Here is a 13,273-nt window from a genome sequence, read left to right as displayed (position 1 = left end):
GTGATTAGTACAATCTATATAGACAACTGAGTTATTTGAAACGTTAATGTGGATAGAGTATCTCAATAGTCCTTTTTTTTTTTTTCTTTCTTAAGACAGTTACCCAATAATTTTATATAATTTCTTTCTCTTGAACTGTTTGTATTAAAATTATGTTCAAGAGATATCATATCTGCGGAGGTTGATCATCTCCTTCCACATTTCTACCTCCTTCAAGAATACAAGTGTAAGAGGAGGGATGAAATTAATAAAATATAATAAATTTAAAAAACAAGAGAAAAAGTATTAGAGAGATAGGCACAAATTAGTAAAGGAGAAAGTGGAACAAAATTGATTGAAAGAGAGGATCTAAGTTCATATTTGGGTTAGAGCTTGACTTTGTAACCAAAATGAATAAGATTTAAATCCTTCAAAGATAATTGTAAAATAATTATTATTAACACTATTAACAATACTAATTTTTTCTTTTGTAACTAAAATATACACTCACTTTAATTCGTATTTTTACCCGTGCTTGGCACGGGTCAGGATACTAGTGATAATAATAGGAGGCTATAAATTTTGACGATAAATAGAAAAGGAAACTTTAAATATTTGTGAGGAATGGTTAAGGAAGAAGAAGTCCATGATTATTAATGAGCATTGATATTAGTCCATTGGATTAAAATATAATCAAGGGTAAGGATATGGAGTAATTCTTTTGAGTTACTCTTGGAGTCAATATATCCCCCCTTAAATTAATATCAATTTTATTACGAGTTAAGAATATTCTTTTATGTCATTTTACATTATCAACTAATTGAACTGCTAATTTTACCTTATCAGCTATCATCAACTTTAAACTAAAAACTATTGGTCATCAATTATCACCTAACTTATCAACTAACCGCTATTTTTTCATGTGGTCCGATACCAGTATACTTTAATTTGGTACAATCAATAAAAAAATATTTAAAAAAAAAAACTCTTCTTTTCTTATATATATATATAGTATGTTGAGAGTTGAGACCTTTTCACTTCACTCCTCCTCTGTCACTGAACACCTCACTCACTGAACACCTCACTCACACTCCCACTTCCACCCACAGAAACCCTAATCCCAAACCGTTCTCGATGGCTCCGAGCAAAAGCCTCCTCATCGACGATCCACCCAGCGCCACCGCCTCCGCCACCTCCTCCGAGTCTTCCGACGACGAGAAAAATTATTATATCCAGCTGCCTTGTTCATCTCAAAAACAACCAGCAGTGGTCGAAGGAGAAGAAGAAATAGGAGATGAAGATTCTTCATCAGAAGAAGAAGATGATTCTTCATCTGAACAAGAACTTCAACATTCTCAACCTGCATCCCAAAATCCTCCACCTTCTACCTCAATCTCTAACCCTAAACCTGTTGCTTCTGCTGAATCCGAATCCGAAGAAGAAGATTCTTCATCTGAAGAACTTCAACATTCTCAACCTGCTGCTTCCCAAAACCCTACACCTTCTACCCCAAATTCAAACCCTAACCCTAAATCTGTTGCTTCTGCTGAATCCGAATCCGAATCCGGATCCGATTCTGCGGATTCCGAACCGAAACCCACTACACCTCATGACACTAAACTCAAACAACAACACGCTTCCAAGCCCATCAAAACCCAACCACAGGCCCAATCATCAGCTCAAGCCCAAACCACTCCTAAATCTGGGAACAAACGTGCTAACGACGACAACAACGCCAATGGAAATGCTGCAAAACGTTCCAAAGGCAAAGAAACTGTTTCTGCCGCTGCTGGTGGTAGAATCTTCAGTGAAGGCGATGAACTCGCTATTCTGAGAGGAGTTGCTGACTTCCTTTCCAAAACTGGAAAGGATCCTTCGAAGAATATAGATTCTTTTCATGATTTTGTGAAGAACTCGCTTGGTGCTACGGTGACTAATGAGCAACTTAAGCGAAAAATTCGTGGTCTAAGGGAGAAATATGAATCATGTGATAATTTCATTAAACCCCATGACAAGAAAGCTTTAGAACTCTTCAAAAAGATTAAATGGGGAAACAATGGTGGGAATGTTGCTGGAGAAGAAAATGGAAAAGCTGTTGATGTGAAAAGTCCAAAGAAAGATGTTAATGTTAAAGTTAAGCACATTGGTTCTTCTTCTAGAAATGTGGAAAGTGTTTCTGATAATAATGTCATTTTGAAAGAAATTTGTCGTTTTGGTGTTGATATGGGTTTGTCTGCTTTGAACAAGGATGCTGTGAAACAGGGATTGGAAATGATTGCTGAAAGCAGTAGGGCTGAAATGGAGCGCCAATGGAGGCGCCTTCATGTCACCGAATTGGAGGTTTTAATGAATCTGGCGCAGTTTGTGAAAGAGCTTTCTAGGGAAATATTGGAGGAACTCAAGAAATCAATCCATTAGGATTATCTATCTATCTTATGTATAGTTTTTTTAGTTAATCTATGACTTGTTTTGGATAATTTTGAGGCTATTTGGATTTTACAACTGATTAGGTATATTTTTGGTGGTTATCAGTTGCTTGTTTTGGATAGTTTTGAGCCTCTATGGTCATTTTTTGGGGGGTTAACATCTATGGTATGTTTGGTTATTGACTATTAACTATATGAACTTAAGCACTTTTTCTGTTTAGATATTTTGCTCATTGTTCTGTTTTGCTGATGATAATATTGTTCTAGTTATGTTTGGTTGGATATGTGGTTAGAAATATAGCTTAAGCACTTGTTCTGTTTAGATATTTTGCTCATTGTTCTGTTTTGATGATGATGATGATGATAATACTATTGTTTTAGAAATGTGAAGGTTTCATTGTATAGTTTCAATGTGAAGGTTTCTGTTTAGAATGTGATCTAAGAAATGTTAGCATAGCATATATGACTGTTTATTTGGTCTACTACTAGTTTGAAGGATTGATTGCATAGTTTCAATCAAGTTAAAATAAAATAATTCCCTTTTTTCCGAAACTGCGGCTTCATTTTCTCTCTTCAATAGGCCACTTCAATGTGGATTCATATTTCCCATTTTTGTCATCAAATAGTGTGGGCTGTTTCAATTCTTTGCTCTGTTTTACTTTCTGATACTCTTCTTTGTTTTTTCATTACTAGAATTTTTGTATAGTTTTGAGCCTCTATGGTCATTTTTTTGGGGGTTAACATCTATGGTATGCTTGGTTATTGACTATTAACTACAAATAGTTTAGATAGTTTGCTCATTGTTATGTTTTGATGATGATAATATTGTTCTAGTTATGTTTGGTTGGATATATGGTTAGAAATATAGCTTAACCACTTGTTCTGTTTAGATAATTTGCTCATTGTTCTATTTTGATGATGATAATATTGTTCTAGTTATGTTTTGTTGATATGTGGTTAGAGATAGCTTAAGCACTTGCTCTCTGAAATGGATTTCAAACAATGCATTTGGTTGTTTAACTTTTGTTGCTTGTGTTATTTGAACTATTTTGATTATCTTCAGGCTTCGTTGCTCATTGTTCTATTTTGATGATGATAATGTTGTTCTAGTTATGTTTGGTTGATATGTGGTTAGAGATAGCTTAAGCACTTGCTCTCTGAAATGGATTTCAAACAATGCATTTGGTTGTTTAACTTTTGTTGCTTGTGTTATTTGAACTATTTTGATTACCTTTATGCGTCGATGAAGCTACAAATTGCAGGTATGACTGTTTGTTTGTTCTACTACTAGTTTGAATAGTTTGAGGGATTGATTTCATAGTTTCAATCAAGTTATGATAATTTTATATATAAGAATTGGTAGCAGATATGTCTAACAACTTTTGCCGAATTCTCTGCTCAAACATTCAATCCCTTTGACGTCCCTTTTTTCACATTTTTCCAAGTTTTGCCTCTTCATTTGCTCTATGCAATAGGCCACTTTAATGTGGATTCATATTTCTCATTCATTTTTTCTCTGCAATAGGTCACTTTAATGTGGATTCATATTTCTCATTTTGTCATCAAATAGTGCGCCCTGTTTGTTTCAACTCTTTCCCTTTTTGTATTCTTCTCTTTAATTGCAAATCCCATGAAATAATGATATGTTTCTTCACTTGGATGGTTCAAATGTGTGTTCTGTTTTACTTTCTGATACTCTTCTTCGTTTTTCATTACTAGAATTTTTGTCTACTACTCTTCTTCTATGATACAAGTGAAGTTCCTTTGCATGTGTGTGCTCTCTTAAACTTTCTTAAAACTTTAATTCCACAAAAACACTTGGGGGATGTATTGGATTGAGATTTTATGAGACAATTTTGGCAAAAATAGTCTTGATGATTTCTTGAGATTTTGTTGGAGGAGGGTGTATTGGATTGAGATTTCATGGGATTTTAAAAGACTTTTTTATGACAAAAAAATCTTGAGGTATTCAATCAAGACTTTTATAAAAGTTAAATAAATCTTGTGGTATTCAATTAAGACAAACATGATTTTTTTTTCAGGGCAATAAAATCCGTTGGTATTCAATTGAGATTTGGTACTACTTTTAAAATGTCTACTGGTATTCAAAAGTCTACCGATTTTGATGGATTCTTCTATGGAATGGATTTTGAGAGACTTTTTAGTTGAAAATACACTTGATAGACTTTTTCAACAATCTCACCAAAAGCCTTGAGACTTTTTTGAAATCTCCAAAACTTTTTATTTTCATCATCACTGTATCAATTTTTTTTTCTTTATTTTTTCATAGTTCATCATCACTGCACTCCTTCTTCTTTTCTTTGTTCACTTGTTCAAGAATCTCACCAAAAGACTTGAGACTTTTTCAAACTCTCCAAGATTTTTTACTTTCATCATCATTATATCAGTTCTTCTTCTTCTTCTTCTTCTTCTTCTATCAAATATGTTTTTTTGCAAAAAAATATTTTAACAAATTCTACATCTTTTTTACAAACTTTTGATTCAATACAACTTTTTACGGCAAATTTTTTTTCGTTACCTTCATCTGCTTCTTTTCCCATCAATGGTGATAATGGTTTTTATTTGTGATTAGAAACATATACGTGAAAAAAATGTAAGGCTTTTTTTTTGTTTAAAAATTTGGATTCCCAAAAAAATATAATTTTTTTTATTAAAATTTATTGATTCTTTTAAAATTTGCCTAATATACAAAAGTTTCTTAATATATAAAGTATTATGAAATCTTGATTGTAAAAAGTTTTTTGAAAAAAATCTCTCAAAATCCATTCAAATCATGTGTTAAAAATCTTGATTGTAAAAAAGTCTCTGTAAAAAAGTCTTTAAAATCTCACAAAATCAATATAGTCCAACAAAATCTCATAAAATCATCAAGACTTTTTTTGCCAAAATTGTCTCATGAAATCCCAATCCAATACACCCCCCTAATATTGGTTTTGTGAGATTTTAAAGACTTTTTTACAAGACTTTTTTTACAATCAAGATTTTTAACACATGATTTGAATGGATTTTGAGATATTTTTTTCAAAAGACTTTATATATTAGGAAACTTTTGTATGTTAGGAAAAATTTAAAAGAATCAATAAATTTTAATAAAAGAAATTATATTTTTTTGGAAATCCAAATATTCAAATAGAAAAAAAAAAAAAACCCTTATATTTTTATGTTTCCAATCACAAATAAAAACCACTATCACCATTGATGGGAAACAGAGGTAGATGAATGTAAGGAAAAAAAAAATTGCTGGAAAAAAGTTGTAATGAATCAAAAGTTTGTAAAAAAGATGTAGAATTTGTTAAAATATATTTTTTACAAAAAAACATATTTGATAGGTAAAGAAGAAGAAGAACTGGTATAATGATGATGATGAAAGTAAAAAATCTTAGAGAGTTTGAAAAAGTCTCATGTTTTTTGGTGAGATTCTTGAAAAAGTGAACAAAGAAAAGAAGAAGGGGTGCAACGATGATGAACTGCGAAAGTAATAAAGAAGAAGAAGAAATTTGATACAGTGCAATGAAAAAAAAATGATATAGTGATGTTGAAAATAAAAAGTTTTGGAGAGTTCAAAAAAGTCTCGGCTTTTGGTGAGATTGTTGAAAAAGTCTATCAAGTATGGAAAAAAAAATTGATACAGTGATGATGAAAATAAAAAGTTTTGGAGAGTTCAAAAGAGCACTGCTATATAGTGCGAACATCTTAAATACGCGTTTCCATATTTTTAGGTAAATTCTCTTCACTCATAGTATTATACTCTCACACTATAATAGATCAATTTTTAAAAAATAAATAAAACCAAGCGGATTGCAAATCCTTGTTGCTTTTGTGAAGTGACGATGATAGATATAAATAATGAGAAAATTTAACATGTGTACTTAAAACATTTGTTAGTGTATAATAATAGTAATTTTATATTGAAAATTGTATATTTTATCATTTAAAAGTCGAAGATTATTTATTCAAAAACTTAAGTACTATTTTAAGTATCCTTAAATTCTTTTTGCCAAATAGTCAAATAGTTAGAATTTTTAGTCTAACTTAAGATATGTAGCGAATGTTCGTTCCTATAAAAATCAAATGTTTCCATCCCAAAAAATTTTCTGTTTGTTTTTATTTCCTAGTGGACAAAATTGACATTTTTTCAACATAATATAAACTTATCTAGGTTTAACATAATATATAGATACATCTTGAACATAAAATGATCATAATATAGACATTAAAATAAGGGTTAAAAATGTTTTTAGTCCCTACATTTTGTCCTGTAGTTAAGAATAGTTCCTACATTTTTTTTTTGTGGTGAAAAAAAATCCTACATTTTTTTTTGTTATCAAAATTGGTCCATGCCGTTAATTTTTTTTTAACATAATGCTTATGTGGCGTAGCTAGCCAATAACGTTATGACACGTGTCTTCTTCCACCATAATTATTGTGCACTGTTTCACACCAAATGTTTCCCCATCTCTCTTCCTCCACCAACTCGTTTTTCCTTCTATGGTACGCCACGTAAGCATTCTGTTAAGAAAAATTAACAATAATTATGGTGGAAGAAGACATGTGTCATAACGTTATTGGCTAACTACGCCACATAAGCATTCTGTTAAAAAAAATTAATGGCAAGGACCAATTTTGATAACGGAAAAAACGTAGCATTTTTTTTCACCATAAAAAAAATATATGAACTATTCTTAACTATATGACAAAATGTAGGGACTAAAAATATATTTAACCCTTAAAATAAACATAAATTGATCATCTGGAACATAAAAAAACATACTTTTTTTTAGAATGAAAATATGTGATTTTTTTATAACTACAAAAACTAAACTTTGCTAATTTTAGTGGGACAAGTGAGAAAAATATATTTAACCTTAATTTAAATAAATAAATAGTATTGTTTTTTGGTAAAAAATAAAAAGAAGAAAACTAGGTAACATGTAATCAACTGTTTCCCAGATTATATAAATTAGGGGTAAACCCGTGCGTTGCACGGGTTCGATTAAAATACATAATTAAAAATAATAATTGTGATAAGTATAATCACACATTCGATTAAAATACATTGTTAAATACTTTTTACGATATGGTTATATTCAATATTATATATGTGTAAAAAACAAAAAAGTTGTTCAAAATTAAAATAATTTTTATTGAAATGATGCATCATATTTTATTTTAATTGTGTCATCGTATAAAATCTTAGTTTTCATTATATGAGTTACAATTTTAGTCACAAATCACTTTACTTTTTTATTTTTAATGTATTCCTTATTTATTTATTTTCAATAAGAGTTAGAGGTCATACATACTTATACTTGGTGAAAATATTGTTCATGAGTAATGTTGAACTAAGAAGTGTGGTGGTTTTGACATTTTTTATCACGTGATCTCGTGTTATGAAAATTACCTATCAAATAGCAACATTACTGTTTACTCCCTTCTATATAATTTAAGATGTCAAATAACTTATCTACTTACCTCCCTCTCGTTCTCTTGAAGTTTCTTATCAATTATTCACTTGGTGAAATTTTATCCCGATTTTATTAGTCTCGATTTTTTTGGTCTATTGTTTGGTTTTTTTTTTCCATGAGGTTTTTCTCCGCTCATTTTGCTTTTAATTTTTTTATTTAATAATTTTTATTTGGATTTTCAATTTAATTTAGTAATGCTTATTAGAATGCAGTACTCTTTTTTATAGAGGATTTGCTATTTTCTTTCATTTTATGGGTTTGATTAAAACACACATTTAAAATATTTTTTATCAATAAAAATAATAATTATGATAAGTATAATCATATATAATTAAATGATTGTTAATATTTTAAATATAGTAACATGTTTATATCTAGTATAAATCTATATTAAAAATAACAAGGTTATTTAAAAAAAAAGATTTTGTTTAATATTAACCTACATAGTAGATTTGTTTATATTAAGGACAATTAATATAATTTTTAGTGAATATCTGTTAATATTCATAAGTTTGAAGAGGTGCATTATATTTTATTATAATAGTGTAATAGTATGAGAACTTAATTTTCTTTTTATGCATCATGGAAGTATAGTCGCAACTTGCTTTGCTTTCTTACTTTTTTTTTCTTACCGTTGTTTTTTTACTTTTGTATGTTAGAGGTAGTCATGCTTGTCTTGTGCTGATATATTGACTTTGTTGAGCTGAGCTTTATTTATTATTAAAATTTATTCTATATTTTTTTTTTATCATTTTTTTTTCACTTGTGCAATTTTTCAACTACTTTTTTCCTATACTATATTAATAAAAAATGTAAACAATTGATATTTTAATAAAATATAAATAGTTTGTAACTTACGACTTTTCATTGACCTTTCATCAATTTCAACCTTTTATTATTTTTATAAATAAATAAATAAAAATATTTTTTTGACTAAATTTGTTATTCTATAAATGAAATTAAATAGAAAAAGGAGTGTTGATTAACTAATTCGTGGAATGAGTGATGGATAAATTTGGTTATGCTTGCTTTAACATAATCAAAATTCTTGGGGACGACTCTTGAGTTCCGTGTTTAGAATTTTACTTGTACCTAAAATTAAATAGAGATGTTGCTAGCAATGAATAAAAAAAAGTAAAGATTAGTCATATATTTAATAAAAATTACAGTAATAATATATAACAATTATGTAAAAAAAAATTGAATGGGACTATACATATAAAACTAAATTAAAAATTATACTTGACTTGCACCAATACATACACCATTTTCCAATCAGCAACATATCATTCTTCATAACACTGGTAACGATTGAAAAACATGAAATTGCAATGAATATTAGTGTTAATGGGGAGGTTGTCCATAAAACCATATGTCTTCGTCTATGTGTTCATATATAAAAACAACAAATATGTAAACATAAAAACACAATAGATAAAAAGTTGGTAAAAGGTGATCTACTTACTTGTTGACATTGTTTTGAGTGTAGCTGATAAGTTAGAAAATTATTCAAGGGATTGACAAAACTCACCTAAGTTCTCCTTCAAATCTTCCTCACATTTCGAACATGAACAATCAATCATGTTTTCTCTTCATGACATTAAAGAATAAATGAATATAAAAGTAACAAAAGAACAAAATAATGTACAATAATTAATTGCAATGAATATTAGTGTTAATGGTGAGGTTGTCCATAAAACCATATGTCTTCATCTATGTGTTCATATATAAAAACAACAAATATGTAAACTTAAAAACACAATAGATAAAAAGTTGGTAAAAAAGTGATCTACTTACTTGTTGACATTGTTTTGAGTGTAGCTGATAAGTTAGAAAATTATTCAAAGGATTGACAAAACTCACCTAAGTTCTCCTTCAAATCTTCTGAACATTCCGAACATGAGCAATCAATCATGTTTTCCCTTCATGACATTAAAGAATAAATGAATATAAAAGTAACAAAAGAACAAAAGAATGTACAATAATTAAGTTTACTATAAAAGACAAATGAACAAAGGTATATTGAAAAAATGTCTACATATCTTGCTGAGATTGCTATCAATAGTAGACATAGTGTACAACTTGAAGATGTATATGATCTCATGAGTACCATTGCAAGTGTCAAATGTATAGAACAAATATGAAAAAAAATGTGATAAGTGGTGGTTATAAAGGTTAGAGTGAAACTGAAAAATAAGCAATATTTCTTTTATTACTCTATGTTGGTTACATTTGCAAGAAGCTCTAAGGTTAAGGAAATGTAATGGTGGAAAATACTTAATGGTATGATTATGATAGTGGAAAATTATAAATAATATAAAAACATGTTTTGTGCAATTCATTCTTATGAAAAATTTAATTAAATTAAATATTTATAAGTGGAGTTTTTTTTTTTATCAAATAATTGGAGTTTTCTTAGAGGTGCCACATCATCACAATGCTTGTTTATGAGCAACTCAACCTTCCTTTTACTAGTAAAAGATATATAATGGAATAGACTATCGTATAGGCCACATGTACTGCAAAGTGCCTTCAGCTTACTACATAAATGCATTAAATAAAACTCGCTATTTCATCCTTCGTGAGTTTGTCGTGAAACATTTTTCGCGACATAAAGCATTTCCCAGTTCAAAAAAGTCTCGGCTTTTGGTGTGATTGTTGAAAAAGTCTATCAAGTATATTTTCAACTAAAACGTTTCTCAAAATTCATTCCAAAGAAAAATTCATCAAAATCGGTAGACTTTTGAATACCATTAGACATTTTAAAAATAGTAACAAATCTCAATTGAATATCAACGAATTTTGTTGCCCTGAAAAAAAATCATGTTTGTCTTAATTGAATACCACGAGATTTATTTAACTTTTGTAAAAGTCTTGATTAAATACCTCAAAATTTTTTTGTCATAAAAAAATCTTTTAATATCCCATGAAATCACAATTCAATACACCTCCTTATATTCAAGTGAAGTTCTTATAGATTTATTATTGTTATAGTTGCTACTCCTTCAAGTATCAACTAACAACACTAATCATAAAATTTGTGCTCTTCTGTTACAAATTTACAAACTATCAAAATTATTGGTTTGCTACCATTAGTAGTTGGGAATTATTGTTGAGTTGGGTCATTTGACGACAGGAACGATTTTTCTTTTTTTTTTGGTACATAATGATAGGAACGATTTTATTTACAACAGTGCTATAGCACGACTGATTGTTCGTCTATGTTGCACGATGACACTTAATTTGCCTCACTTGCTTGCAAGCCTTGATTACTTAATCACTATTTTTTTTTTATGTTAGAATCTAGTTAATCATCTGGTGGTTTAATGTCATCTAATATTTTTAATATTAATTTATTTGCAAACTTATGGATTGTATTCTGTGAGATTTGTTTGAATTGAAACAACCATTGTTTTTTCTGTATGGTGAAGATTGATTACATTAGGGTCGATTTGGATTCGGCTTATTTTTAAGCATATAAACATTGCTTATGTAAATAAATAAAACTTTACGTTAATTTATAGGTTTTCACTAACAAAAATTATATTTTTATAAGCTGTTTTTTCATAAACTACTTTGAAAAGTTTATAATAATGTATAAAAACTTATTTATTTACATAAACTGTTTTGCATAAGCTCAAAAATAAGTCAATCCAAATGGGCAAATGTTTATGCGTGATTGAAAAAATTATAGCAGGAAATATATTGGATAAAAAATAATAGCAGTGAAGTCTTGAAAAAAGATTTGGTGAAACTGGCAAAAATGACTTTTGCCAGTTTCCGTTTATTTATAGAGAAAATGCTCAGGAAAGACGTCTTTTTTTAATGGAATCTCTAAAGCGCCTATGGAAGAATGACCGATTCTTCAACTAGATCTCCTATTACTTGGCCGTTGCTTTGGTAATCTGGGCGGTCTTTTTCGATTTTGAAATGGGTCATGAAACGTATCTTAAAAAAAAAAAAAAGATTCGAAATAGAAGGTCCATTTTTTTATGTCAACAGAAGAAGTCCAAGCCCACGAAATTGTTGATATGGTCCCGGATTCCTCTTTCTTAAAAAAAATAAAGAAAAATATACTATGCCTACGCTAATATTAAGTAAAAAAGCATGGCACTTCGAAAATATCACAAACTATTCTGGATACTCCAAAATAGTATCACATCGCTTGGTAATCGAGGCTAACAGTAGTTTATATATATACAACACTCACACCTTTCAAGCCACTGAGGCGCATTTTCTCCAAATGAAAAAATTGTGACGAGTTAACCCTAAAGCGGACAATTTCTCGGCAGTGTGGACTTAAGATCGGATCAGAACACAAACCGACTAAAGTATTCGAACCAAACCGATTAGTTTAGTTCGACTTCATTTTTAAAAAACACCAAAAACTGAATCAATCGAGAGTTCATCGATTCAAACTTTTAGTTACTTATTAATTTAACCAAAATATATAAAACTATACATCATAAAAAAGTGCCAATGTAATTTTTTTTTAAGTATGTCATTGGAGGTATAGCCACAATTAAACTATTCACTCATTCTCCAATGTTAATTAATACATATAGTATGTGGTCGTGCGATTGTTACGATAAAATATGTCGTACCCTTGAGCATTTTCCTTTTTTTTTTTTTGATACAAAAGAGGGCGAAAGCCCAAAAAAGAGAAAAAAAAAACTAAGCAACAATCAATCTAGGTGTAGAAATCCCTAATTGATCAGCTAACAAAATATATCCAATCTCCATTGGACAAGCTTCGTAAAATATCACTTCATGGTCAAGATTGCATCCTATATTTGCTAAAGCATCCGCACATTTGTTTGCCTCACGATACTCATGTAAAATTTTAACATTCCAATCCATCTTCAAAAGACGACGAATCTCCTTTTATTTATGTCTTGATTCTTGAGATTATACAATTATGGGTGTGGTTCTTTTAATGACTTCACATATATCAAGTCTGACTGATTTCAATAACTGCACTATTACGTTTTCGTTCTTTCTCCCATAGAAAATCCTAATGTTTTCTCTTTTACAGGCAACAAAAACCAAATACTCCCTCCAGTAGAGGAAAACTACTTTTTATATTCATTGTGGTAGGCCAAATACATTAGATTCTCAATAAATTCAGAAAATAGTTTCCCTCTTATATTTAGGACCGGAGGGAGTACTATTTTTCTCAAAAAGAAAAGAAAAAAAAAAATACTACTAGTACTAGTAGTACTTCACTAGGGATACCTCTAAGACTACCGTATCATGTTTATACTACAAGAATTCATTTTTTTTAACCAGAAATATATTATTAATAGGCAAATGCTAAATAGTGCTCCCGGGGCACTCTTTAAACCCTTAAATAGTAAGCTTTTTATAGAATTTTTATCAGAA

At 29.5% G+C, this 13,273-nt stretch overlaps 1 protein-coding gene and 1 long non-coding RNA gene across 2 annotated transcripts; one reads left to right on the top strand and one right to left on the bottom strand.

Moving 5' to 3' along the window:
* Positions 1-1,012: 1,012 nt before the first annotated feature.
* On the top strand, positions 1,013-2,625 carry LOC123887009 (probable transcription factor At1g61730). Its single transcript, XM_045936274.1, has one exon. The coding sequence runs from the start codon at positions 1,114-1,116 to the stop codon at positions 2,395-2,397; it is 1,284 nt and encodes a 427-aa protein (XP_045792230.1). The 5' UTR covers positions 1,013-1,113; the 3' UTR covers positions 2,398-2,625.
* Positions 2,626-9,027: 6,402 nt separating this feature from the next.
* On the bottom strand, positions 9,028-9,806 carry LOC123885623. The gene is made up of 3 exons (XR_006801201.1): positions 9,755-9,806; positions 9,357-9,481; positions 9,028-9,192 (listed from the first exon to the last, which is right to left on the bottom strand). It is a non-coding gene; the product is annotated as an uncharacterized LOC123885623 (long non-coding RNA).
* Between the last annotated feature and the right edge of the window lie 3,467 nt (positions 9,807-13,273).

The sequence above is a fragment of the Trifolium pratense genome, linkage group LG5, assembly GCF_020283565.1.
Source record: "Trifolium pratense cultivar HEN17-A07 linkage group LG5, ARS_RC_1.1, whole genome shotgun sequence".
Lineage (NCBI taxonomy): Eukaryota > Viridiplantae > Streptophyta > Magnoliopsida > Fabales > Fabaceae > Trifolium > Trifolium pratense.
Note: the sequence above shows the minus strand (reverse complement) of the source record. Positions and strands in the feature narration are given on the sequence as shown.

Bases quoted from the DNA above. Each gene is read 5' to 3' on its own strand.
- LOC123887009 (XM_045936274.1), top strand. From the start codon at position 1,114: ATGGCTCCGAGCAAAAGCCTCCTCATCGACGATCCACCCAGCGCCACC.